At 39.3% G+C, this 25,436-nt stretch overlaps 1 protein-coding gene across 2 annotated transcripts in view; it reads left to right on the top strand.

Moving 5' to 3' along the window:
• Window positions 1–25,436, top strand: part of mdn1 (midasin AAA ATPase 1) — a 66,029-nt gene that overhangs the window by 15,792 nt on the left and 24,801 nt on the right. For both annotated transcript variants that reach the window (XM_077220026.1, XM_077220027.1), the window contains exons 24-56: window positions 2,247–2,425; window positions 2,795–3,003; window positions 3,213–3,359; window positions 3,450–3,591; window positions 4,362–4,496; window positions 4,929–5,067; window positions 5,539–5,677; window positions 5,752–5,882; window positions 6,171–6,312; window positions 6,478–6,607; window positions 6,816–7,073; window positions 12,875–13,072; window positions 13,197–13,405; window positions 15,646–15,768; window positions 15,889–16,086; window positions 16,275–16,382; window positions 16,502–16,690; window positions 16,784–16,873; window positions 17,210–17,473; window positions 17,547–17,811; window positions 18,205–18,364; window positions 18,861–18,977; window positions 19,078–19,286; window positions 19,783–19,931; window positions 20,030–20,229; window positions 20,742–20,968; window positions 21,084–21,197; window positions 21,629–21,758; window positions 21,831–21,937; window positions 22,040–22,173; window positions 22,255–22,415; window positions 22,504–22,624; window positions 24,424–24,640. In XM_077220026.1, the coding sequence (XP_077076141.1) occupies window positions 2,247–2,425; window positions 2,795–3,003; window positions 3,213–3,359; window positions 3,450–3,591; window positions 4,362–4,496; window positions 4,929–5,067; window positions 5,539–5,677; window positions 5,752–5,882; window positions 6,171–6,312; window positions 6,478–6,607; window positions 6,816–7,073; window positions 12,875–13,072; window positions 13,197–13,405; window positions 15,646–15,768; window positions 15,889–16,086; window positions 16,275–16,382; window positions 16,502–16,690; window positions 16,784–16,873; window positions 17,210–17,473; window positions 17,547–17,811; window positions 18,205–18,364; window positions 18,861–18,977; window positions 19,078–19,286; window positions 19,783–19,931; window positions 20,030–20,229; window positions 20,742–20,968; window positions 21,084–21,197; window positions 21,629–21,758; window positions 21,831–21,937; window positions 22,040–22,173; window positions 22,255–22,415; window positions 22,504–22,624; window positions 24,424–24,640 (5,441 nt within the window). The remainder of the gene's footprint in view (window positions 1–2,246; window positions 2,426–2,794; window positions 3,004–3,212; window positions 3,360–3,449; window positions 3,592–4,361; window positions 4,497–4,928; window positions 5,068–5,538; window positions 5,678–5,751; window positions 5,883–6,170; window positions 6,313–6,477; window positions 6,608–6,815; window positions 7,074–12,874; window positions 13,073–13,196; window positions 13,406–15,645; window positions 15,769–15,888; window positions 16,087–16,274; window positions 16,383–16,501; window positions 16,691–16,783; window positions 16,874–17,209; window positions 17,474–17,546; window positions 17,812–18,204; window positions 18,365–18,860; window positions 18,978–19,077; window positions 19,287–19,782; window positions 19,932–20,029; window positions 20,230–20,741; window positions 20,969–21,083; window positions 21,198–21,628; window positions 21,759–21,830; window positions 21,938–22,039; window positions 22,174–22,254; window positions 22,416–22,503; window positions 22,625–24,423; window positions 24,641–25,436) is intronic.

The raw sequence follows: 25,436 nt of genomic DNA on the forward strand, positions 1-25,436 counted from the left end.
AGCTCATAGCTCTCAGAGGCGCGGGCGCGCGCTGAGCAGCTGAGTGAATGGGCGCGTGTGTGATTACAGCAGCGCGCGCTGTGTCTGTAAAACTCGCAGCCTGGGCTGGGGTTGTGTTTGACACTGTAAGGACAGTGTTTATAAGTGGGGGTGCATAAACAGTGGTAGGCACACGCGTCACTTTTATAATGTTTCCCGCTTTTACTGGGGATGAATTTATAACTGTGTGAACAGTGCTTGTGTGTAGTGGTGCGTACATGACCGTAGGCACGTGATCTACATTCATGGGGTGCGCAGCTTGAGCTGGGAATGAATTTGGCACTGTTTTGACAGTATCTGGGAATGCACACCTTGTGGACATGTGAACCCTTAGTGACACAGGCAGAAAAAGACTCTTTTTGTGTTTTCTGTGCGTCGCCGTAAAAACGGCGTTTGTTTGCAGGTGAGCGAGCTCTGTGACTGGCCCATTGACTGCTGTATGAACATATCCAGCCGCCTGTAAGGGGACTGGGTAATGCTTGAGCTTTTGCAGAGAGAGTGGTCCGGCTTTTGCGAGACACGCACTCTCTCTTTTCATTCTTGTGGCTAGGACGGCTTTCGAGGCTCGGGGTTCAGCACAATCTTGGGCCGAGGACCCCCTCGCTTTTTCTTAGTGCGCGGCTCGAACAGAGGGATGGCGGCGATGGGCTCGCTCACGGCGAAAGCGGCGAGGCGAGCCCGCAGTGCGGAGAGACCCAGGTCGTCACATTCGGGGCATCCGCCCTTGGTCAAAGCAGCTTCTGCGTGGTCCCGGCCCAGGCAGCGAGCGCAGATGATGTGACGATCCCCGTCCGGGAGAAGGTCTCTGCACGACGCGCAGGAAGGCATTTGAAACAACGCCTTGGAAAATTTGCTCTTTTACAAGTGTCGCAGAGCGAACAGATGTAAATACTTGCGTGAGCAGTACGCCGGATGGCTCAGTAGGATCGCGTTAGAAGGCGGCTGAAGGTGCCGACGTCCTCGTAGCAAATCCCGCTGGTATGCTTTTCGACGGCGAAGCTTCAATAATCCGGAGGATCCAGCGAAGAAGGTGTTCGCTGAAGGAGATTAAATCTAAAGAACTCTCATGACGGGGCGCCCAATATATAGCTCTTGGCCACGCCCATCTTGGCGGGCTCTGACGCGCGCGGGCGCGAAGCGCGCTCATTGGTCGCGCATTCAGAGTCGCCCCGTCATTGGTTCGAGCAAGTTGCCGCAGCACAGCCAATGACCGAGCTGCCTTCGTTCATTGCTGTCAGCTGTGCAGCTGCAATGCGTTTTACATAAAGACTTCAATATTCTCGAGAAAAGGAGTTTTCCCATAGCGTAAGCTACTTACGCAATAGGAGAGACCTCTCGAAAGGGAACTCAATGAATGCTGCCACATAACAAATCTGCTTCACAGGTAAAATTAAATGAATTGCTAATTACAACATTGAAATAAAAATACAAAGTACAAATAGAAATCGAGAAATAATGGAATATGGAAATAAGTAATTGGGAATCATATAACAAACAGTACACATTTCATTTATCTATTATATATTTTATGTTGTTTTGGTTACTTGGCTGTTTCAAGAAAATTGGCAAGGTTTTTGTCAGGTGTGTGATGTTCTTTTTTTAATAATTATGATGTCATTATGTTGCTGTCTTGCCGCCAACCAATCGGTGCATTGCTGATCATGGTTTTAAAAAATCTATATATATGCTCTTTCCAATGAACACAAGAACGCACAGTAATCTCAGACAACTTAATCGAGATATTTTAATAAAATCCACAAAATTCGTTTGAAGAACCAAATTAGCCAGAGATCAGTTATCACGATTAGAAAATCTGACTGTCAAATCATCTCAGATGTATTAAGAGAGGTACGAAGAATGGACCTGGTGATTAGTTGATCTCTGCATCTATAAAGAGGTGATTTCAGGACTTTATGGGCATCAGCCTTTTCACATCAGATCACATATTATATATAATAGTATAATATAAATGTATAGAAATAACAGGAAATGGTCAAAATCTCCCTAGATTTATACTCTTTGCCACTCACAATCCTACTGGGCTATATATATATTTATATGGCTACTTGTCATTATTTTCCCTCTATCCATCTTTAGTCCTGTTAGTTCTTTTCATATTCATTACATACTAGGAATCATTTTAATATCTTAGACATTTAGACTTACATTTTTCTTTCCTCTGTTCTTGTGTGTTGTTTCTGTATTAGCATCCATCCAGTGCTCATTCAGGGAGAAACGTCTGTAGGAAAGACGAGTCTGATAAAATGGCTTTCAGCTTCTACAGGAAACCAGTGTGTGCGAATCAATAACCATGAGCACACAGATATCCAGGAGTACATCGGCTGCTACTCCTCCGATGAGCATGGCAAACTTGTCTTCACAGAAGGTAAAGATCTTTTAGTGCACACTAGGATGGAATGTATGAAGAGTATATGATTCTGTTATGATGCTTTGATTGCAAAGCCATTAAATAATAATTTCTTTATGTAATATGTAAATGCATGAATATGGTGCTAAATGCATGTTATCAAGCCAGGTTTAAAATTAAACATTCTGGGTCCCTGCTCCATCCTTTGACATAAGTCTTCAATCACTTCAGCCTATGATATTAATGAATTTTAAGCATTCACTGCCATATCACATGGTAATCTTAAATTGTTGTCTCTCTTTGTTTGTAGTTCAGTGTTCGATTGACCCTCTGTTTATGTTTGTAAAGTTTTCATGAAAACAACATGCATGTTTTTTTCCCCTGAAGGCGTACTGATCGATGCCATGCGCAAAGGTTATTGGATTATTCTAGATGAATTGAACCTTGCCCCCACTGATGTCCTCGAGGCTCTGAATAGATTGCTGGATGACAACCGGGAGCTCTTCATCGCCGAGACTCAGGAAGTGGTCAAAGCCCACCCCAGATTCATGCTCTTTGCCACCCAGAATCCCCCTGGGCTCTATGGGGGCAGAAAGGTTTCTTTAATACGTTTTAAAAACTACCACCTGTGTGTCAAGCAAGCTTGCCTTCTTGGCCTCTTGTAAACTGTAATCTGCAACAATAGTGCCAAGCGGGAACTCATTTTTAGATAGGTGGGAGGTTGTGATGTTTTGGTTCTGATGTCCCTACTCCAGAAAGGGCAAATGAATATTAATGCACTAAACGTGCCTTTCATTTTGTGCAGGTTCTGTCCCGAGCATTCAGGAACCGTTTTGTGGAGCTGCATTTTGATGAGCTGCCCAGTTCGGAGCTTGAGAACATTCTCCATAAACGCTGCAGTCTTCCCCCTTCCTACTGCTCTAAGCTCATCAAAGTCATGCAGAACTTGCAGGTGTGCATCTCATTTTGTTGTATCAGCATATAAGATTCAATTTTGAAAAATTCAGGATTATATTTTTTGATATGGTGGTATTTGTGTTAGTCTTTACGTAGAGGATCCAGTGTGTTTGCTGGGAAACATGGTTACATTACCCTAAGAGACCTGTTCCGCTGGGCTGAACGCTATAGGATGGAGGAGCGGAATGACTCCTCGTGTGATTGGCTACAGCATCTGGCTGATGACGGTAACATCCAGAGACAAACATTTGACCGCTATGGAGTAGAAAATTAAAATATGCACCGTATTATTCAAAACTTTATTGTTTGTATGTGTTATTGTTTTTTTTTTTTTTATATGTCTCTTATGCTTACCAAGGCTGCATTTATTTGATGAAAAATACAGTTATATTGTGAAATATTATTACAATTTAAAATGACTTTTCTTATTTAATATTTTTTAAAATATAATTTATTCCTGTGATGGCAAAGCTGAATTTTCAGCATCATTATTTCAGTCTTAAGTCTCACATGATCCTTCAGAAATCATTCTAATATGCTGATATGCTGCTCAAGAAACAGTTCTTATTATTATTATTATTACAATTATTATTATCAATGTTAAAAACAGTTGTGCTGCTTAATATTTGTGTAAAATCATACTTTTTCAGGATTCTTTGATAAATATAAAGTACAGTATTTACTTAAAATATATATTTTCAACAATTTAAAAGTCTATAAAAAATCACTTTTGATTAATTCAATGCCCCCTTGATTCATCAAAGTATTAATTTCTTTTGAAAACTCTTACTGAGCTAAAACTTTTAAAAAAGTAATTTATGGAAAGATAAACTTTTTTTGTTTTTTTTATACTTCATTTCAAAAATGCAAAAAAGGTCTGCACTCTAAAAAATAATTTATTGCAAACAGGAGATAAAGATTACAAACTTTTTGGCTCTTTGTCTTCGTCAGTGTACTTAATTTCAAAATGTAACAATCATTGGGTTCACTCTTTCAGGCTACATGCTGTTGGCCGGCCGTGTCAGGAAGCCAGAGGAAGCACTGACCATCCAGACCATTCTGGAGAAGCACTTTAAAAGGACAGTGAACCCAGATGCTCTTTTCTCTGAGGCTCAGGTCACCTCTCAGTTCAGTGAGTTAATAAGCACAAACACAGTTTGGCCACAGAAGCCCACAACATTCTGACATCAGGTCGATGACTTTCAATTAGGAATGTTGTTCTTACTGGTTATTCCATTGCATTATCACATAAACAGATACCAATAGTACTGCAGTTTAATGACAGTCCCTTAATAAGGCATCTCAGCTTCTCCCAGTGTGCTCTTATATAATATAGTTATTGAGTGTGAGTTTTATTGATTGTATCTTGTGATGTTCTTTTCCATCTACGCAGGTGAGATAAGACTGCAAAATCTTTTTTATGAAATGTTGAACTCTTGATTTCTAATGATACTTTCCTAAAGATCTGTTTGATTAGCTCACTGTATAACTAATGGGCAGATTGATTGTTTTGGCTGGCACAGTTTGGTATATTGATGGTTGTTGATGGCTTGGCACTTGGCAGGCCCTTTTGTGGACAGCATTGCGGGTGTCCCCGAAGAGTTCGGTCATGTGGTGTGGACCCAGGGCATGAGGAGACTGGCTGTACTAGTGGGAAGAGCGCTTCGTTTTGGCGAGTCTGTCCTACTTGTTGGGGACACGGGGTAAGCTGTGATATAATCCTCAGTTGAACCTAAATTTCAAAATCTGGCCTAATACTAATTTGTAGTTGTTGATTGGAAATGAAGATGAAAAGCTTCTTTATTAGAGTTTTTATCACATCACAAATCACATTTTGATAATGTTAATTTTAAAGATTTACTGAAACCAAAATGAGTTTTGTAGCTTGTAGTCTATGTCTGTTAATCTTTTTAAAATTAACAACAATTACTTTTGTCAGACTTGTGTACAGTCTGAAAAAATAATACAAAAATGATGTTGCACTTGGATGTCTGCACTGCACTGATGAGCAATAACTAGGAGCCACAACACTGTTTCAACAGAAAATAGAACTTTCTATGTAGCAGGAAATCTGTCATCAAAGGAAACCAAATTAGCCTTTAAAACCTTAATTTGTTATTGGTAAATAATGAATGAGATTCCAGAAGCTCAGTTGGTTTACATGTTCCTCCCAGGTGCGGTAAGACCACTATCTGCCAGCTGTTTGCCGCACTAGCCGGTCAGAAGTTCTTCTCTCTGAACTGCCACTTGCATATGGAGACGTCTGACTTTCTGGGAGGTCTCCGACCTGTCCGTCACACGGAAACTCAACAGGTAATATTCACATTTCTTCAAATTATTTAGTCTAAAAAATGTCAATTTTTTTATATGAATTTAATATGATTCAGGCTGATGCGGAGGACGGCCGTCTGTTTGAGTGGAATGATGGACCACTGGTCCTGGCAATGAAACAGGATGGCGTGTTTCTGATGGATGAGATCTCACTGGCAGATGACTCGGTCCTGGAGAGACTCAACAGGTGTGTGTTTACACTCCACACATTGTTCTGTTCTTATTGACGGACTCTTTAAAACCTTTTCCAAATCAGTTCTGCTTAGGAAATTCAAAAACAGGCCTGTATGTACTTGTTTACTTTGTTTCTTTGTAAAATTAACTGATGTTGTTCTCCAGATTTGCAACTTCTGCATCACAACAGGACAAAATAAAGCAAAAAAAACAAATCACCAAACTTCTGTACAGTTCTGTACAGATATTGGCACATCTGATATCTAAAGTGATTATGTGACTGTCTGTGTGTCCTGTGCAGTGTGCTGGAGACTGAAAAATCTTTGGTGCTGGCAGAGAAAGGCAGCGGTGGTGATGATGATGATGTTGAGTTGATCATTGCCGGAAAGAAGTTCCGACTTGTCGCCACCATGAACCCTGGAGGTGACTTTGGAAAGAAAGAGGTCAGTGCATGGAGAATTAGCTTGGCTGAAGAATTCTGTATTGAGGTTATAAAATAGCCATTGTTGGGATTCTTTAACGATTAGTAGTAATAGTTTAATAAATTGATCATGTTTGCATGGAAGCAACAAGCAAGCAGTGGCACTGATGTGTTTGCATATGTACAGCTGTCTCCAGCACTCAGGAACAGGTTCACAGAGATTTGGTGCCCCCAGAGCAACAGCCGTAATGATCTTATGCAGATCATCCAACACAATCTGCGGCCCGGTCTATCTCTGGACCAGCATGACCACCAAGGTGAGTCGCTCTACACAGAGCTACCAATTTAACAAGCCATATTCCCCCCCTTTGGAAGATTTGAATCTGATTGGTCGGTAGCAGGCAAATATCTTTGTATATGCTGTTATATAACCACTAAACTGTAAACGAAGTTGTTTTCCATGCCAACCAATCTCCTACACTGTTCTAGTTTCATGCCATTGCCATTCCTCTCTTCCCATCTCAGGTAAAGACATAGCAGAACTCATGTTAGACTTCATCGACTGGCTGACCAATCAGGAGTTTGGTCGGCGGTGTATTCTAAGTGTGCGAGACATCCTGTCATGGGTGAACTTCATGAACACAGTATGTGAGCGGGACGAGGACGGCTTCATGACAATGGGGGAGTTGGAGGAGGAGGAGCCAGAATGGGACCTGCGATTGGACACTGTAACAGCATTTATTCATGCTGCATGCCTTGTGTACGTGGACGGAATCGGCTCAGGTGAGAGAAAAAAGACCTCAAACTGCTTTTTTCTTTCTTTCATGTTTCGGTGCCTATGATTTATTGATTTTATGATTACATTATGATTTCACTTTTCTAACTTTAGTTAGTGTGTAATGTTGCTGTTTGAGCAAAAGTTAAACTGCTCAAAGTTCAAAGCAAAGGAAGGTATTTGCTTTTAAAGAAATAGTTTTTTAAGGACTACAACAAACGGCTGGTAGGGACTACACGACTTTCCTCCCGGGTTAGTGACATCACTAACCCTTAAAATTTACATAAACCCTGCCCCCGGGAACATGCAGTCCATGTTGAGAAGAGGAGTTGTTGTGTTAGAGCACATCTGTGAGTCTTCTCAAGCTGTCGCATCCGTCTTTTCGCATGCAATATAGTACGTAACACAAATGCAATCGCATGTCACTCTGTAGGCATCTTACAACAGTTCCCACACAAGTGATTTTATAGATTATCATGACAGAATATGCTAATTAAAGACTTGAAGATAGTTAACTCCACATCAGCAACATAAATTCATCAACTAACCATTTAGAAACATCCTGTTGCATTCTACATGTTGTCGATTCTTCTATAGTCTCTCCATCATTGTCCAACTCCAGTTTAAACATGAAAGGCAGAGGAACAGTTTCTGACATTTTAGTGCTTGTCTGCGTGAGGTTATCGGAGCTGCTAACACACACAAGCTCTTGAAGCTCCACCCTCTGTGCCGGGAGCTGCAACTTATTTGCATTTAAAGCGGCACACACTTAACGAACTCTCTCGTTCCTGCTGGCTTTTATGCGGTCTCTCAACGCCAATTACTGCAATCAGACACAGATGTTCATCATCTGCACTTGACCTACTTAGTCACTGCTTGGCTCCCTCCTCTCTCTCCCGCTACAGACTTTGCTAAACCACGACCCCCCCCCACAACCACCTCTTTAAATAATCTAAGTTTTTATGCTTCTATAAAATCATTTGTAGTTATTGACACTAGTGAAGGTGTAAAGACTCTGGGGCGGATCTAATCCGTGGGGAATTTGCATATCATAATTAATAATTGGTAATTAATAATTATTCATACATGTTTGGATTAGATCAGTCTTACATGTTAATAAAACTCCCGATAAGGGATGATATGTCATTTTACCTGCATGCATGTCTGTGTATCCTTGCACTTAACCACAAGTTGATTGCAATTAACTACACGGACCACGTCTTACAAAACAGGCTAAATTAATTAGCTCAATTGTCAGACTAATATTTGTGGGAATCCACCATATCATCTTACTTTATAGGATTTCAGGAAAAGCAATTCTGTGGCCACAAGAATTGGGTTTCCTGCCCTATAAACACATACTCTTTAAAGTATCTTTAATTTGTAAGCTTGTTGCTATAAGATCTTTTGACACTTAAGGGACTTGAAAATGAGCAAAAAGGCAGTACATCAATCAAATGAATATAATGAATTTAATAAGGCAGAACTACTTATGTATTTACTACGGTTACATGGGATATATGTATTTACAAACATAATAAACAACAAAACACGATAAGGCATCGATGAATGAGAAATGCATAGAGTGTGGACAATGGAAACACGTGTGAGAGGGGAAGAGGGAGAGAGAGAGAGAGAGAGAGAGAGAGCATTGGCAACATTCCCCCTGACAGTCCCCTGTCTGTAACAACACGAAAACATCATCTTAATGCTTCTTAGAAGCTCTATAAAGAGATATACTTAAGTTTCTGGGTCTCTCTGTGTCGCGGCATCCCTGTGCGTGCGTGAGCGGAGTCCTTTAGGAAGCGTCACTGGGTGCTGCTTGGCGCGCGTGTTGAACGGAGTTTCCAAGTCTTTGGGGTAACATTACCAAAGGAAAATAGTTCGGCTAAGTTCGTTTCACTTTGTGGAAGTGAACAGAGTCGACTACGGAAAACAAAACTTTGACTAACAAAGAAAAGAAATAAAGATCTACGGGGAAATCACGCGGAGTTAACGTCACATCTTCACATGGCTGGTGAAGAAGCGTGTGTGCGTGTTTCTCCTTCAAAACGAGCGCGCGCTCGTTTAAAGGTCCCTTGTAGATGGATTTGCTGAAGAGATATGTCACGCGTGTTCTTTTCACTCGTCGATTGGAATTAAACACGGAGACTTATCTAAGACTGAAAAACACAAACTAAACTAGAAACAAATAAAAGAAACCCGAAGAGCTCGCCCGGAGGCGAGACCTTACATTATGACACAAAGACAGGCGGAGTAAGAGAGCGAGCGGAGGGGGGAAGCGTCATTTATCACCTTGGAGAAACCCGGCCTCTTCCTGTTGACTTGGCCAATTAGAGGGTTGGAATTTCACAGGCGGGACTTTGGTTTTTATTGCTCTTTGTCTAAGAGAGAGACATTTGAAACCCTCATTTCGTCGGTGTTTAAGAGCAGAATCTTCACAATTCTTATAATACTAATGTGTCACAAGTTTAGCAAAATGTAATGTCAATTAACAAATGGGGAATGAAGATTGGAGTTTATCGAGACCAAACTTGCCACAAATGGATTTGGTTAAACATTAGTTGGCAAAGTTTAAAACATTATCGCATTAGAGTTGTCGAGAAACATAGACCAAACCACAAAAAGGCAACTCATGAAATAGGGAACTTGGATACATTGTTCATACAATTCTCAAGTGGATATATAATAGTATATATATATATGAATACAGGATTCATTTCTCCTCCTTGGTTAGAATTCAGAGAGGGCCACAGTTCTGTGAACATTCCTTTGGGTCGTAAACGCCGTTATCTAAGAACACCAGTGATGTTAGTTTTGGTCTCTTTTCATTTAGATGGAAAACATAGTAAACTATATTTTACTGGATATTACTGTACGTATTCTGATTGATCACACCGAAAGCATTCTGGAGGTGTCCAGAACTATGTGTACAAGTTATGGGAATGGACAGTTATATTTGAAATGCATAATGAAGGTATTTATAATTCACTTTAAGCTACGATAAAATCATAGTCATTCCAATGTGACATGGGCAAATGGACACACATAAAAACACATGGAATATATCTGGTTAAATGTCTTTTAAAGAAAAGAAGTTTCTTTTCGCTTTGGAATCCACTTCCTTTGGGACATTCCGATCAGTCATAAAATGTCTTGTAATCGGACACCACACTCTGTCCTGAGTGTGGTCTTCACTGGTGGGGGAATGTGTGTGTGTGTGTGTGTTTGTGTGTGTGTGTTTGGGTTAATTTACATTCAGAGATTTTTGGTCTTTAGCCGGATGTATTTAGTTATTCAGATTCACCCACTTAGCCCAGTCCTTACAAAGGCTTTTATGAAATTAAACGAAAGCCATATACACTGCCGTTCAAAAAATTTGGGGTCGGTAAGTTTTTTAAATTGTTTTTAAAAGAAGTATTATGCTAGCCTGGCATACCAGACACACATCAAGATGTTAACTCTTCGGGGTCGCCGATCACGCCGGCGTGATCAAGTTACATGACCAGTTTAAGACGTCGAAGCATAAAAACAAAGTCACGTTGAGCGCTGCCGTCCACTTCTGTCGAAAGTGCTGGCTTGAAATTCTATTTTACTTTTTGTTTTGTGTTGATAGACCAAGTAAAAACGGAGATATGATCATTTAAACTTTATATAAAAAAATACTGACGCGTTCGTAAAAGAACGCAAGATGGGATGCGACAGGCGTTGCATTTATTCTAATAACTTCGTCGGTTTTTGTCATAAAACAAAACGGAGAAAAATGTGTGAATCTGCTGACTCTGCTATTCAGGCTGCACATTTTAGGGAATGGAGGAGGAGCCAACTGAGCTAAGACGCAAAATTGAAAGGCAGAGGATTTACGGAGTTGATAAAGATAGACATATATACGTTATATATATAGAGAGAGATTATTGCTAGTTTTTGGAAGAGTTTGAGTAGATTTTGAGAGTAGTTTAGGAGTAGTGTAGATAGTTTAGGTAGTTTAGGAGTAGTTTAGGTAGTTTAGGAGTAGATTTAGCTAAACTGTTTTGAGGAGAGGCACAGATAAAAAATAAAAATAAAAAACACCTGATATTTGCTGTAAATAGTTGTATGTATAATTTGATTTTGTGTTCATTTTACCTATTGTATGGTATATTTGCACTATTGAGGAACCCTTCTTACTCAAGGAATGAAATCCCTGTAATGTAGATATCTGTGTAATTGTACATGAATTGTTTTGTAGAGTTTCTAAGCAAAAAAGAAAAGAAAAAAACGCCTATTGCCCCACCTGCTTTTTGCTGCATATAGTTTAATTTTATCTCAATTTTAAATTTTTTATGTTGTATTTGCACTATTTGCGAACCCTCATACTCTGGGAATGCAAGGCCTTAAATATAGCTCTCTGAATAATTGTGTGCACAACATTTTTTAAAAAGTGGCTGAGCTAAAAAGAAAGAAAAAAAGCCTATGGCTACACACGCTTTTTTTTGTAAATCATATTTTTTTTGTATATAGGTTGATTATATCTGAATTGTACCTGTATATGTTGACTTTTACAACTTGTGTTTACATTTTAAACCTTTTAAAATGCTTCATTGAGCATGTTTGTGTTTTTTGTAGTAGAAAAGCTATAATTTTTCTATTCGGATTTTGTGTTTTTTGTGTGATTTTGGGTCCAGTATGTTGATAGAGTACATCAAAGTGAAAAACTAATTGTCTGATCATATAGGTGATGTTGTGCTGAAAAAAATTATACCAAACATTGGTATGGTAAACATTTTTTTATGTTGCAAAATTTAAAAAAAATAAAAGTACTCCAAAACGGCCAAAATAGCCCAAGACTCCGAAGGGTTAAGTCTGGGAACTCTCCATTGGCATGCCTCAATCCGAGGGGCGGGATAAATGGTTGTCTTTCAAATTCCCTCTGCACACAATAGGATAGCGCTACAACCAACCAGAGCAACGAAGAAGGTGACGTAGTCTGAGCGACGGAGTCCGAGTCAGAGCAAAGCCGTTCTTTGTTCTTGTTTCAAAGAAAGTTTAACTTCAAATCCCCCAGAGTCGCGGCCAAAGCCGAATCGAAAGACCGCAGTTCGGCAGCAGCAGCAGCCATTCTTTGTTTTCAAGTAGCAGTGAACGGACGCAACTCTGTCATCATTATGTTAAGCCCGCCCGCCGACTCTATACACAATCTGATTGGCCTGACAAGTTTTGGGTTTTTCCAGCTCGAAAGTCAACGGAGAGTTGCTAGACAACACTGGCTGCAAAATAATTTTTGCTGCCGCTAGGGTGCGTCTAGATTTCTAGGCTAGTATTATGCTTATCAAGGCTTGAAAAATTATATTACAGTTTAAAAGAAATGTTTTTTTATTTTAACATTATTTTTTAAAATGTAATCTGTTTCTGTGGTGGCGAAGCTGATTTTTTTTTAGCAGCCATTACAACAGTCTTCAGTGTCAAATGATCCTTCAGAAATCATTATAATATATTGATTATCAACGTTGAATACAAGTGTGCTGCTTAATATTTTTTTGGTAACCATTATTTTCAGGATTTTTTTGAGGCATAGAAAGTTCAAAAGAAAAGCGTTGAGTTAAAATAGAAATCTTTTGTAACATTATAAATGTCCTCTCTGTCACTTTTGATCAATTTAATGCATCCTTGCTGAATAGAAGTATTCATTTCTTTAGAAAATAAGGACATTTTACTGACCCCAAACTTTTGAACAGTAGAGGATGTATTTCATTGTTGCATTTACAGATCAAATATCCCTTCCCACCCATACTACATTCCAATGACCTAATACTTTTCTTCTTGGTGCCAGGAACCACAGTGTCGGCAGCAGAGAATGCCCTGGTGGCACGGAAGGCGAGTCTGGAGTACCTGGAGAAGAGACTGAGCAGAATTACAGCGCTGGATGAGGAGATGCAAGACGCACTCCAAGTCTACGACACCAGCGTCCCCAGAGAGCCCCAGTGGGGTGAAGACTTCTTTGGCATTGACCCCTTCTTCATTGCTGCAGGTGAGGACTCTGACTCAACTTTGAAATTTTTATATTTTGGTAAAGTTGAATTTTTGTTATCAAACCATTTGTCAGATATGACTTTTGGGTTTTGTTTGCTACATTTGGTCTGATATTCCCTCAGGTCCTGAGAGTGAGGGCAGGAGTCTGTCGGACTACGCTTTGAGTGCGGGCACAACTGCAGTTAATGCTCAGAGGATACTAAGGGCACTGAAGCTTCAGAGACCCATACTCCTCGAGGGCTCACCTGGAGTGGGCAAGACCAGCTTGGTCACTGCCCTTGCCAAGGCCTCTGGGAACCATCTTGTCAGAATCAACCTGTCAGAACAAACTGTATGTCAAATAAATATAGAGTTTTGCTTTGGTAGAACCTCCCTGCACTGTAGAACTGTTGAAAACTATCACCATTACAATTTTTTTTTATTCATTTATTTATTGAAAGGGAAAAAAAACATCAACGTTAAATACACTATCAAAAGTTTGGAGACAGTAAGATTTTTTTTACTTCATACTTTTAGTCAGCAAGGATGCATTAAATTGATCAAAAGTGACAGTAAAGGCATTTAAAATGTTAAAAAATAATTTTATTTATAATAAATGGCTACTGAAAATTTAGAATTACATTCCTACATTTTATAATTTTAAAATAGAAATTGCAATAATATTTCATATTACGGTTTATATTATACGGAGCCCCTAAAGGGACGTGGTGGTGGAAAAAAATTTAGGATGGGAGAATTTTTTTTTTTTTTAATCTTTTGCGTTCCCTCGCAAAACTTTTGCGTTCCCCCGAGAAACTTTGCGTTCCCTCGCAAAACTTTTGCGTTCCCTCGCGAAGTTATTTGCGTTCCCTCGCGAAGTTATTTGCGTTCCCACGCAAAAGTTTTGCGTTCCCTCGCAAAGATATTTGCGTTCCCACTCAAACCCTGTTGTGAGCTCGGACAGACACTTCCTGTTTAATGTTCCGCTGGTAGTGCTTCAGAGCTCCGTACGTTAATGGAGCGTTTCATAGTGTTTGAACTTGGACTCAAATATAAAGAAATGCTGGCAATATTCAAATAGGCTATTCGAAATTCCCGGATCAATATTCTTGAGCTAAACGTTGTTAAAACACAAACGACACCTATTTACAATCACAGGAACCTAGACAACGAGCTAATTCTCCTCATAATATAAATTTATCTCTAAACAGCCGATTGAGAGACAAGTCCAAATAAGGGGCCGTCTGCAAAGTTCAAATCCCAAACCAATCTTCACATTTTATATTATTAAACATATTCTATAGCTTCACTATGACATTGTGGCCAAATTCAGTTCACACATCACCACTCTCCTGCTGGTTATACTACAATACTTAGTTTGATTTTAAAAAAGCATAGTTGTTATGATTTTTTATGAAATAAAATCAATAACTTCACACTGTTATGTGTAATGCCATCGGAATTCAGTAAGCAAATATAATGCATAAGCTATGATTGTAACTAGCTGCGCACAGTACCAATATAATTTTGTGTAAATAATAGGCCTACTTATTTTTTATGTGCAATTACTTCCCATACCAGCTTTCCTGTAACTCGAACAGTAGAGCGTTGGTGCATGCAATACCAAGGTCATAGGTTCGATTCCCAGGGAAGAGCAAGAACTCATCTTATGAGTTCTTGCTCTTCCTTTGGATAAAAGAGTTACATTTACAGTTATGCATTTGGAAGACAAAGTGTTGTATAACCAATATTAGAGCAGTGATGTGTGAACTAAATTTGGTGTGTTACAGTGGAGTTATTGAATATTTTTCATAATATAAAATGTGCAAAAGCAGTGTAGTATGACCAGTGGGTCACCATTGATGTGTAAGCTGAATTGGGTGGCACTACAGTTTGTAACATTGAAGTTAATGACTATTTTTGTATTTTTGAATATGAGTTGATGCTGTAGTCGTTTGTTGGGTTATATTGCACTTTGCAGATGGTCCCTTGACTTGTCTGTCAGCCGCCTGCACATAAAGATCCATTTAGCCTATATTATAAAGCTCGTTTTGAGGAAAATTGGGTTGTAGCTCGTTGTCTAGGTTACTGTGATTGTAAATAGGTGTCGTTTGTGTTTTAACAACGTTTAGCTCAAGAATATTGATCCGGGAAGTTCCTTGAGTTAAGCACTGACCGCATTTCTTTATATTTGAGTCCAAGTTCAAACACTATGAAACGCTCCATTAATTTCCGAAGCTCTGAAGCACTGCCAGCGGGACATTAAACAGGAAGTGTCTGTCCGAGCTCACAACAGGTTTTGCGTGGGAACGCAAATAACTTTGCGAGGGAACGCAAAACTTTTGCGAGGGAACGCAAATATCTTTGCGAGGGAACGCAAAACTTTTGCGTGGGAACGCAAATATCTTTGCGAGGGAACGCAAAGTTTCTCGGGGGAACGCAAAAGATTTAAAAAAAAAATTCTCCCATCCTAATTTTTTTTCCCTTTAGGGGCTCCGTAATATTATATATTTTTTTCAATAATTAAATGCTGCCTTGGTGAGTTTTTTTAAAAACATTTGAAAAAATCTGTGCTGTATCCTCTCTGCTCAGGACGTAACGGATCTGTTTGGGACAGATTTGCCAGTGGAAGGTGGGAAAGGAGGAGAGTTTGCGTGGCGTGATGGTCCTCTACTTGCTGGGCTGAAGGCTGGACATTGGATCGTCCTAGATGAGGTACAGATGAATGGCTGATTTTAGTAGCTCTATGCCAGTTCAGTCTTGAACATTTTCAGTTAGAAATGATAACTCATTGGGTTGTAAATTATTAACTGATGTTTTTTCTTTCATTTATAGCTGAATCTGGCTTCTCAGTCAGTGCTGGAAGGTCTTAACGCTTGCTTTGATCATCGTGCTGAGATCTACATCCCTGAGCTGGGCATGCGCTTCCATGTACAGCATGAGAAGACCAAGATCTTCGGCTGCCAAAACCCTTTCACTCAGGGAGGAGGACGCAAAGGCCTTCCTAAGTCCTTCCTTAACAGATTCACTCAGGTAACTTAGATCTAATTACTTTTTTGTAATTTGTTTGTTTTCTCTTCTTTCTCAGAGATCATCTGTTTTACATAGATTATTAATATACAATATTTTTTACAGCAGCTTGTATTATATGGTAATGGTCTTAGTGAGTCATACAATAAGAGACTAAAATATAAACATAGATCTGTATTTTCCTCATTCAGGTTTATGTGGATTCGCTAACCAATGAAGACATGCAGTTCATTAGTGACTCCATCTTTCCTAACATTGACAATGCGATCATCTCAAAAATGGTGCAGTTTAGCAAACGAGTAAGTGGACAACACTTCCCTTAACCAGTGGTGTTCTTCTGTTGCTCTTTTAATTGACATCTGTAGATATTCCTTTCATCTATCATCTCAAAAGAGGTTTGATTTTCTTGTTCTCTAAGCTCGTCCAAGAAGTGACAATTGAGAGGAAGTGGGGCCAGAGAGGAGGACCCTGGGAGTTTAATCTCCGTGACCTGTTCCGTTGGTGTCAGCTGATGCAGACAGACCAATCACCTGGCTTCTTCAACCCTGGGCAGCATGTTGGACTTGTGTATGCAGACCGCATGAGGACAGAGGCAGACAAGGCTCAGGTAGCCACGCTAATTCAAATGCCATTTATCACTTAAAAGATGACATGAAGATGTGGCTGTTTATCATTAATACTGTACATGTTATGTTCTCAGGTGTTAGCAGTGTTTAGGAAGGTGTTTGGAGAAGACTTTGAGCCTTACATGGGCTCTAGGCAGTTTCATATCACCCCTTTGAACCTGCAGGTTGGTCAGAGATATAATATTTAAAAAAGTTTTAGCCTTTTTTTTTACCCCTTAATTTTGGAATCAATAATATAAAATAAATCTTAAGAAACAATAGATGTGATATATAATATAGTATATTATAGGCACATTTATTTATATAGCACATTTCATACACAATAATTCAATAAATGCTTTACATTTAAAAATGGAAAAAAATAGTAGTCATAAAAACAAATAAATTTTATTGATTTTTAATCTTCGTTTTTTTAACACGTAATCTATCATATAAAATTATATTATAAGTCTAATGAAACGATGTGAAAATATCTCTTTCTCTCTGTCACCCATATGCAGGTGGGTTACTCAGTTCTGCAACGCAGTGGAGGTGCACCCATTGCTCTGGATCCTCCTCTGTCAATTACCCATTATTCTTTGCGCCCTCTGGAAGCACTGATGAAGTGTGTGGAGGTGGGGTGGATGGTCATACTGGCGGGTCCCACTGCCAGTGGAAAGAGCAGTCTAGTGCATCTGCTTGCACTGTTAACGGGACACAGGCTGAGGGTTATGGCCATGAACAGCGCCATGGACACAACAGAGCTGCTGGGTGGCTTTGAGCAGGTCAGTTGGAAATGACAAGCAAGATCTTTGTTTCACTAGCTTGGTGTTATCGTTAACCTGGTGCTCTGTTTAGGTGGACATCATACGGCCGTGGCAGCAGGTATTGGAGAACATGGACTATGTAGTTGCTATGGTGACCAGGCGAGGCCTGATGTCATTGGACGGGGCAGTGCAGGATACTGAGTTTCTGTTGAGCACATGGAGCATTTTCCGCCGCTGGCTACGAGAGGAGGGTCTGGATACCACAGAGGGCATGGTCACATTTGAGGCTTTAAACAAACTGGAGGTCATTATTGTTCTGCTGCACAAACTCAACACTAAACTCAAGGTCTTTACAGGTAAGGACACTACACTACTGAGTACTTGTCCTGTATATGCCTTGTAAACTTAAACATTTGGTTTTCTGTGACATTCGAATGTGAATTCTGCTTGTCAACTCGTCAGCCCTGTGAAATTTTTTTGTCTAACCATGTATCCATAAGAAAGGTTTGAAAATTACTTTTATTATTTAATATTAAAAATAAATATTTAAACAATATATTAAATGTAAAAAATTTAAATAAATATATATTTAATAGTTATGTTTAGTTTAGTATTTTTGAAATTATAAATATTACATTATATTTTTTAAATATAAAATACATTTAAATAAATTTTTTAAAAAAATCGTATTTTGTGCCTTATCCATTTAAAACACTTTGAGTGTCATAATCTTTTATTGTCCCCTGCAGACATGTCAAAGCTGCAGATGGACTTCACTCTACTGAAGGAGCGCTTGGCTCAGATGCAGGACGGCTGGACTCATGGTGGTTTTGAGTGGTTGGATGGGACATTAGTTCAGGCACTGCAGGCTGGAGACTGGTTGCTCATGGACAATGTCAACTTTTGCAGGTCTTTTTAAACCAATCTTTCTTAAAATTATTAAAATGCTTGAACACTATTTTTGGAGTCTCTTGGTAGATTTGTAAACACATTTTAATAAAGGATGATATGACTAATTTCAGTCAAGTCTGTGTTTTAAGGAATCAGTTGAGTAAATGATTCAATGACTGATTTTTAACACTCTTGTCAGCACTCATTAATGAAAAATATAACATTGGTGATCCAATAGAAGCAGAAATTATCTTCTAATTGTCTAATTTAATGGCTGCTTATCAAATTAGTTTTAAATAAATAGTTAAATAGTTTAAAATGAAATAAATAGTTCTGAAATATTGATTTGAGTTTTAAGTTACTTAAGAAAGAGTGCAGAGTGATACAAGACATGAAACTAGCATAACATTAAAAAAAATACTTTTCTGCTGAATGCCATGATTGATTAAGTTTTTCAGATTGACCAGTTATAATATGAAATTTCTTAAATGAACTATTTATGTGCATGTTTCAGCCCTTCAGTGTTGGATCGACTCAACGCCCTCCTGGAACCTGGCGGTTCATTAACTATTAATGAACGAGGAATTATTGATGGAACCACACCTACCATCACTCCCCACCCTAACTTCAGGTACAATCAAACCATCAACCGACACCGCTTCCAGCTAAACTGTGAAAGTACAGATCTGTGAAATATATTTTACTTAATCCTATTTCACACTGTGTTCTAGGTTGTTTCTCACCATGGATCCCACGCACGGGGAAATCTCTCGAGCCATGAGGAACCGCGGTGTTGAAATCTACATCCCTGGCGAGCATGAGGGTGTGTGCTGGGACACTCTGGATCTAAAGATGGTTTTACACACCCTGGGAGTGACTGGAGACTGTGTGTGTGACCTGCTCATCTCCATTCATTCAGAAATCAAGAAGACTATATGGGGTGCGTCTGTGATTAATAACCCTTGTTCAGAGTTTTAGTGATACTAATATTTGATTGTGTTCAGTAACTTCCTCAAGTAAATCGCTGAGACATTTCAAGTTTTGCTGATTATACTTGTGTGTATTTTTTTAGTTTTTTGTCTTTGGTAATTATAAGTGAAACATCACATCATAATTGTGTATCAGACAATGACACCCTTAGGAATGAAGGTAAATTGGACTTATTGCCTCATCAGAGATTCAATTGTTGTTTCACAGAAAAAATATATTTACTATTACGTACCTCAAGGGACGCTGGCGACCCTATACACTTTTTACAACAACAAAAAAATAGAAAACACTCTTTTTTTAATATCTTTTTCTAAGATTATAATTTATAATGAATAGATTGAGAAAAACTTAGATGGCTGATGTCTAACCTTAAAAAATGAATGAGGGTAGTGGAATGACATCCTGGGATAAGAGTTAATGGCTATTCTCTCTTTAACGTCTTCTAGACTCGCCCGCGTCATCCATGTCATCTCTGCTCCATGCTGCGTCTCTGTTGTCTGGTCAACTCCAGAGGGGTGTGGATCTGCCCAGTGCTCTTTTACAGGCCTGTGGAGAGGCTTATACTTTCTGTCAGCGCACCACTGCTAACCAGCAGGTTCATAGACATTTTTCAATAAGCATGACAAGCTAAGATACATAATTCCATAATCCCTCAAATTATGCCTAATCAACCCCTTTCACATCCTGTCTCAGCTGGCACAGGAAGTCATTGAGAGGCAGTTGGCAGTGCTGGACTCTGAGGACTGGGGCAGTGGGCTGCTGTGTGCAGGCGTGTGGCCGGACCGCATCCCCTCAGCCCTGCTGTGCACTGAGGACTCGTGTTTTTCCAGTGTCCAGAGAGACGGACAGGTCCTCCTGTACTGCCTCAACACTCTCAGCCTTTACGGAAAAAGGTAAGAACTATACATACAAATCATTTTGTTCTTTATTACCAGCCACTTCATTGGTGTTAATGAGATTGTACTTATATTTGTGCATATTAAAGACATTTCCATTTTGAATTTCTTTTTTACTATGTGTTTTTGTTCTAGTTTCAGTTTAGTTTTTCTTTATATATGTCTTATTTGTCTTTATTTTTATTTTTATAAGAACTGGCAAATTATCTCTCTGAACTCTTACGTTTTACATAATAAAATTATTTAAGCTCAAATCAGCATTTTATGTTCATCTATTTGTTTACAGATTATTTGATAATACAGCTTACTGAAACTGCAATAATAACAACAACTGATTGATAACAATTAATTAATTGTTCATTTTATTTTGTTGTAGTTTTGATCTGATTATTTCAATTAGCATAAATGTTAGGGGAAAAAATAATTTTAATAATCCCCCCCCCCCCCCCCCTTTTTGTTTTTTAGTTGTTAACCACAATAACCTTGTATAATAACCTTTACCGATTCAGGAATCGTCCACTGAGCCTAGTTGACCTGCAGAGGGCGATGCAGAGTGGTGCTGTTCTGGATGGGCTTCAGTTTTCAGGAGGTGGAGGACTGGACGGAGGAGCAGAGAATGCATTGCGCCTCCTCCCGACAGCAGTTAAAATACTGACAGAAAGAGCTTCTCACAGTGACTGGGTTCTCAGAACCAGCTGGCTCTCCCACCTTACCAAAACTTACAAACATGCACCAGGTAGGCAGTATGAAAAAGAAAAAGAATGCTTTTTAATGTGTTTGGAATAGCTTGTGTAGCCATACTACTTGAGAGCTTTTCTGTCACAGTCCTGAGATCATGCTTGTTCTTGCAGATGCAGCTCTGATACAGTTGGACGCAGGATGCACAGCGCTGAAGGCCGTATTCAACAGCAAGCTCATCGGGAAAGGCAAATGTCTAGCGGAGCTTTTGCAGCCACACAGCACAGGTACACTCATATGCAGTAATGAAAATGAAAGCAGTTCCTTTCTTAGAAAATGCCCACGGTCTAACTGTGCACTTATAATTTGTGACCTCTGAGTCCTTTTAAACAACTTTCTGCTGATCTAACTAAAGCCGTGCGAGTAGGGAAAAAACAATATCATGGTATAATATCAATCCAAATGACCAAACAATTCAACAATTCATTCAAGGCCTGATAGATAAAAGACCCACCCTTTATTATTTTCTGCTAAACATTGTGGTTCATTATGAAGTCAATCACATAATGGAAGTTAAATGCATTGAGAATGCCGCTTCATGGACTTAACATTTACTCTGAAAAAATTCAAAATCATATTCCAAAAAAACATTATTATTCAAACCTATAATATTCAGTCAGACTTGTGAAATTACTGAAAAAAACACATTCTTGATCAGATGACTACAGGATTTTGGTTGACATGCGCTGGAACAAGCAGTACCTGGACATCTTGGCCAACACCTGCAACTTTGAGGATGAGGAGAGATACATGGAATTCATGGAAGCGCTAAACGCTGTTGCCAACAGGTAAGTCCTTATTCTGTTTTACTGGAATGTTTTTGTAGTAAAAATTATATGTTTTATGTTTTGTTTTGAAAGGATCATATTGCTGATGGACCGAGAGGAGAGAGCAGCCATTAACAGCAGTGCTGGAAACAGCTCACCTCATAACAGTGCCCTGAGACTTGCCACTGCCTTTTCAAAAGGTATTCGCACACTTCCTCAGCCATGTTAAAATACCTGTTAATACTAGGAGACATGAACATACTAGTTTGTATGTGATTATTATATATGTTTGGGTTTTATAGGAACGGTGGACATAGGCCACCTGCCTCATCCAGTGTTGGTCCACCTGCGCTCGTTTTTCGACCTGTGGGATTCATTCGTACTGCAAGCCATGCAGTCGGGCCAGCCCTACATCTCTGACCACCTCATGTTTGAGGTCAGAACGGTTTCATTATAGCCACGCTGCTGTTGCTTCTGTTCTGCAGTTGGTTTACAGTGATGTGATTTGTATGTCCAGATCCTGCAGCTGCTGCAGTGGCGGGATCGTTTCTGGCTTGTGTGTAACTCGCTGTCTGCGGATACACGGGGGGTGTGTGTGCTGTCCTTGCACTGGCAGTGGGTGCACAAAAACTTAATTTTGCGACTGCCTCAGCTTTTGATGGGGGATAGTGACTATGAGTGAGTAATGGCTTTATTACATGATTAAAAGCCTTCATGTAATGTTCTCTTTAGTGTTTGTTTATATGTGTGTGTATGTTTGTTTCAGAGGCCAACAGGAATTACACACCATCTCCACAGCCATCCAGAACACACTTTCCAGCTCTGTGGCTGTGGCCTCTGCTCTGAAGGGCATTCAGAAGACTTTAGGAAAGCCACTGCCGTTCAAGGTTAGGCGATATACAGAATATGTGTGTGTATATATATACATGTCCTTCTCAAAAAATTAGCATATTGTGATAAAGTTCATTATTTTCCATAATGTAATGATAAAAATTAAACTTTCATATATTTTAGATTCATTGCACACCAACGGAAATATTTCAGGTCTTTTATTGTTTTAATACTGATGATTTTGGCATACAGCTCATGAAAACCCAAAATTCCTATCCTAAAAAATTAGCATATCATGAAAAGGGTCTCTAAACGAGCTATTAACCTAATCATCTGAATCAACTAATTAACTCTAAACACCTGCAAAAGATACCTGATACTTTTAAAAACTCCCAGCCTGTTTCATTACTCAAAACCGCAATCATGGGTAAGTCTGCCGACCTGACTGCTGTCCAGAAGGCCATCATTGACACCCTCAAGCAAGAGGGTAAGACACAGAAAGAAATTTCTGAACAAATAGGCTGTTCCCAGAGTGCTGTATCAAGGCACCTCAGTGGGAAGTCTGTGGGAAGGAAAAAGTGTGGCAAAAAACGCTGCACAACGAGAAGAGGTGACCGGACCCTGAGGAAGATTATGGAGAAGGACCGATTCCAGACCTTGGGGGACCTGCGGAAGCAGTGGACTGAGTCTGGAGTAGAAACATCCAGAGCCACCGTCCACAGGCGTGTGCAGGAAATGGGCTACAGGTGCCGCATTCCCCAGGTCAAGCCACTTTTGAACCAGAAACAGCGGCAGAAGCACCTGACCTGGGCTACAGAGAAGCAGCACTGGACTGTTGCTTAGTGGTCCAAAGTACTTTTTCAGATTAAAGCAAATTTTGCATGTCATTCTGATATCAAGGTGCCAGAGTCTGGAGGAAGACTGGGGAGAAGGAAATGCCAAAATGCCTGAAGTCCAGTGTTGCTTCTCTGTAGCCCAGGTCAGGTGCTTCTGCCGCTGTTTCTGGTTCAAAAGTGGCTTGACCTGGGGAATGCGGCACTTGTAGCCCATTTCCTGCCCACGCCTGTGCACGGTGGCTCTGGATGTCAATGATGGCCTTAGGTTAATAGGTTTTGATTAGGTTAATAGCTAGTTTAGAGACCCTTTTCATGATATGCTAATTTTTTGAGATAGGAATTTTGGGTTTTCACGAGCTGTATGCCAAAATCATCAGTATTAAAACAATAAAATAAATATTTCAGTTGGTGTGCAATGAATCTAAAATATATGAAAGTTTAATCTTTATCATTACATTATGGAAAATAATGAACTTTATCACAATATGCTAATTTTTTTAGGAGGACCTGTATATACAATTTAGAAAAATATTTCAATATATTTTAAAACCTAATTTATTTTATGCATTTCATTACATAATTTATGCCATTACTCCAGTCTCCAGTGTCACGTTCCTTCAAAAACCACTCTAATATGCTAATTAAATATTTCTTATCTTTTTTTTTATCAGTGTTGAAAATGGTTGTGCTTCTTATTTTTTGTTCAAATCGTAGTACACTTTTTTTTCCTTTGATTTAATAGAAAGTTCGAAAGTACAGAAGTAGAAATAGAAATAGACAAGTCAAATAGAAATATTTTGTAACATTATAAATTTTTTGATCAATTTAATGTGTTCTTGCTGAATAAATGGTATTAATTTCTTTTGAAGAATAATTAAAAAAGAGGCAAGCACCCAGAAATAAATTGAGAAATAAATTGAGAAATAAATTGAGAAATTCTTTTAAAAGTATCAGAAGTATTTTATTTGAATCCTGCATTCTAAGTGATCTAAAATAATTCCACAATCTTTTCCGTGCAGCTGGAGGCAGTGGCTGAATGTGCGGCCCGTTTGCGGGTGCTGTGCAGGGCTTTGGATGTTAGGGACCTGCGCCTGGACAACAGCCTCGCATCGCTATGGAAACAAGAGGTGTCTCGTCTCCGTGGAGTGGCCATGGGAATTGACTCCAAAGAGGCTCTGCTAGAAGCTTGGGGTCTAGTGCTTCAGGCCAACCTCCTGCTGGAGCCTCAGAAGTCAGGTAAACATCACATTATTGATAGTAATTTTTGAAGTGCATGAAGTGGTTGTGCAAGATCAGGGGTTTTCAAACTTTTTGGGTGTGTGGACCACTATTTGTAATCAAGAATTTTCACGGACCACCTCATAATACACATAATAAAATATATCTCCACAGAGTCCTTCCTGAATTAATCCGCACCTCTAAATAGGCTTACTAACATTAAAACTATAACTGGTCATCACATCAGTACAACAGCTTGTTAAAAGAAAGTTTACTGCACACAACGGCTGCCACATATTTAATTTATTTACTCAAGCGCCGAGGGCATAATCAGGTTCATTTCAGGGATGCAAACATGTATGGTCAAAAAAGAGAGAGCTAATCGAAGCCCTCGCCCCGCGGCAAATATCCAGATACTTTGCCGCCAACCCCTGTCACTCCTATAGGCACATATAGTAAAATGAAATTCAAATAAAGTTTTAACAAAAAAAGTTTTATAAAAAGATAAACCTCACATATTTCAGCCTTTAAATAATTTTTCACAAAAAAAGGTTTTATAAAAAGATAAACCTCACATATTTCAGCCTTTAAATCATTTTTATAAAAAGAATGAGTCAAAAAAAGATTAATTACTTGACATTTACATCTATGCACATTAGCTTATCTTTTATTATTAGCTAATAGTAAAATTCGGTCCGATTTTCCCGTGCCGTCTGTCGTTGCTATGCGCGCTCTCCACAACTTAGTTGTGCTTAGTAGCTAATAGATTTCCACCACCGAAAAACGCTTGCTGTAGCTCTGCTACAAGATTTAT

Source organism: Siphateles boraxobius, unplaced genomic scaffold, assembly GCF_051911475.1.
Source record: "Siphateles boraxobius isolate OS27281-9 unplaced genomic scaffold, OSU_SipBor_1 8, whole genome shotgun sequence".
Taxonomy (NCBI): domain Eukaryota; kingdom Metazoa; phylum Chordata; class Actinopteri; order Cypriniformes; family Leuciscidae; genus Siphateles; species Siphateles boraxobius.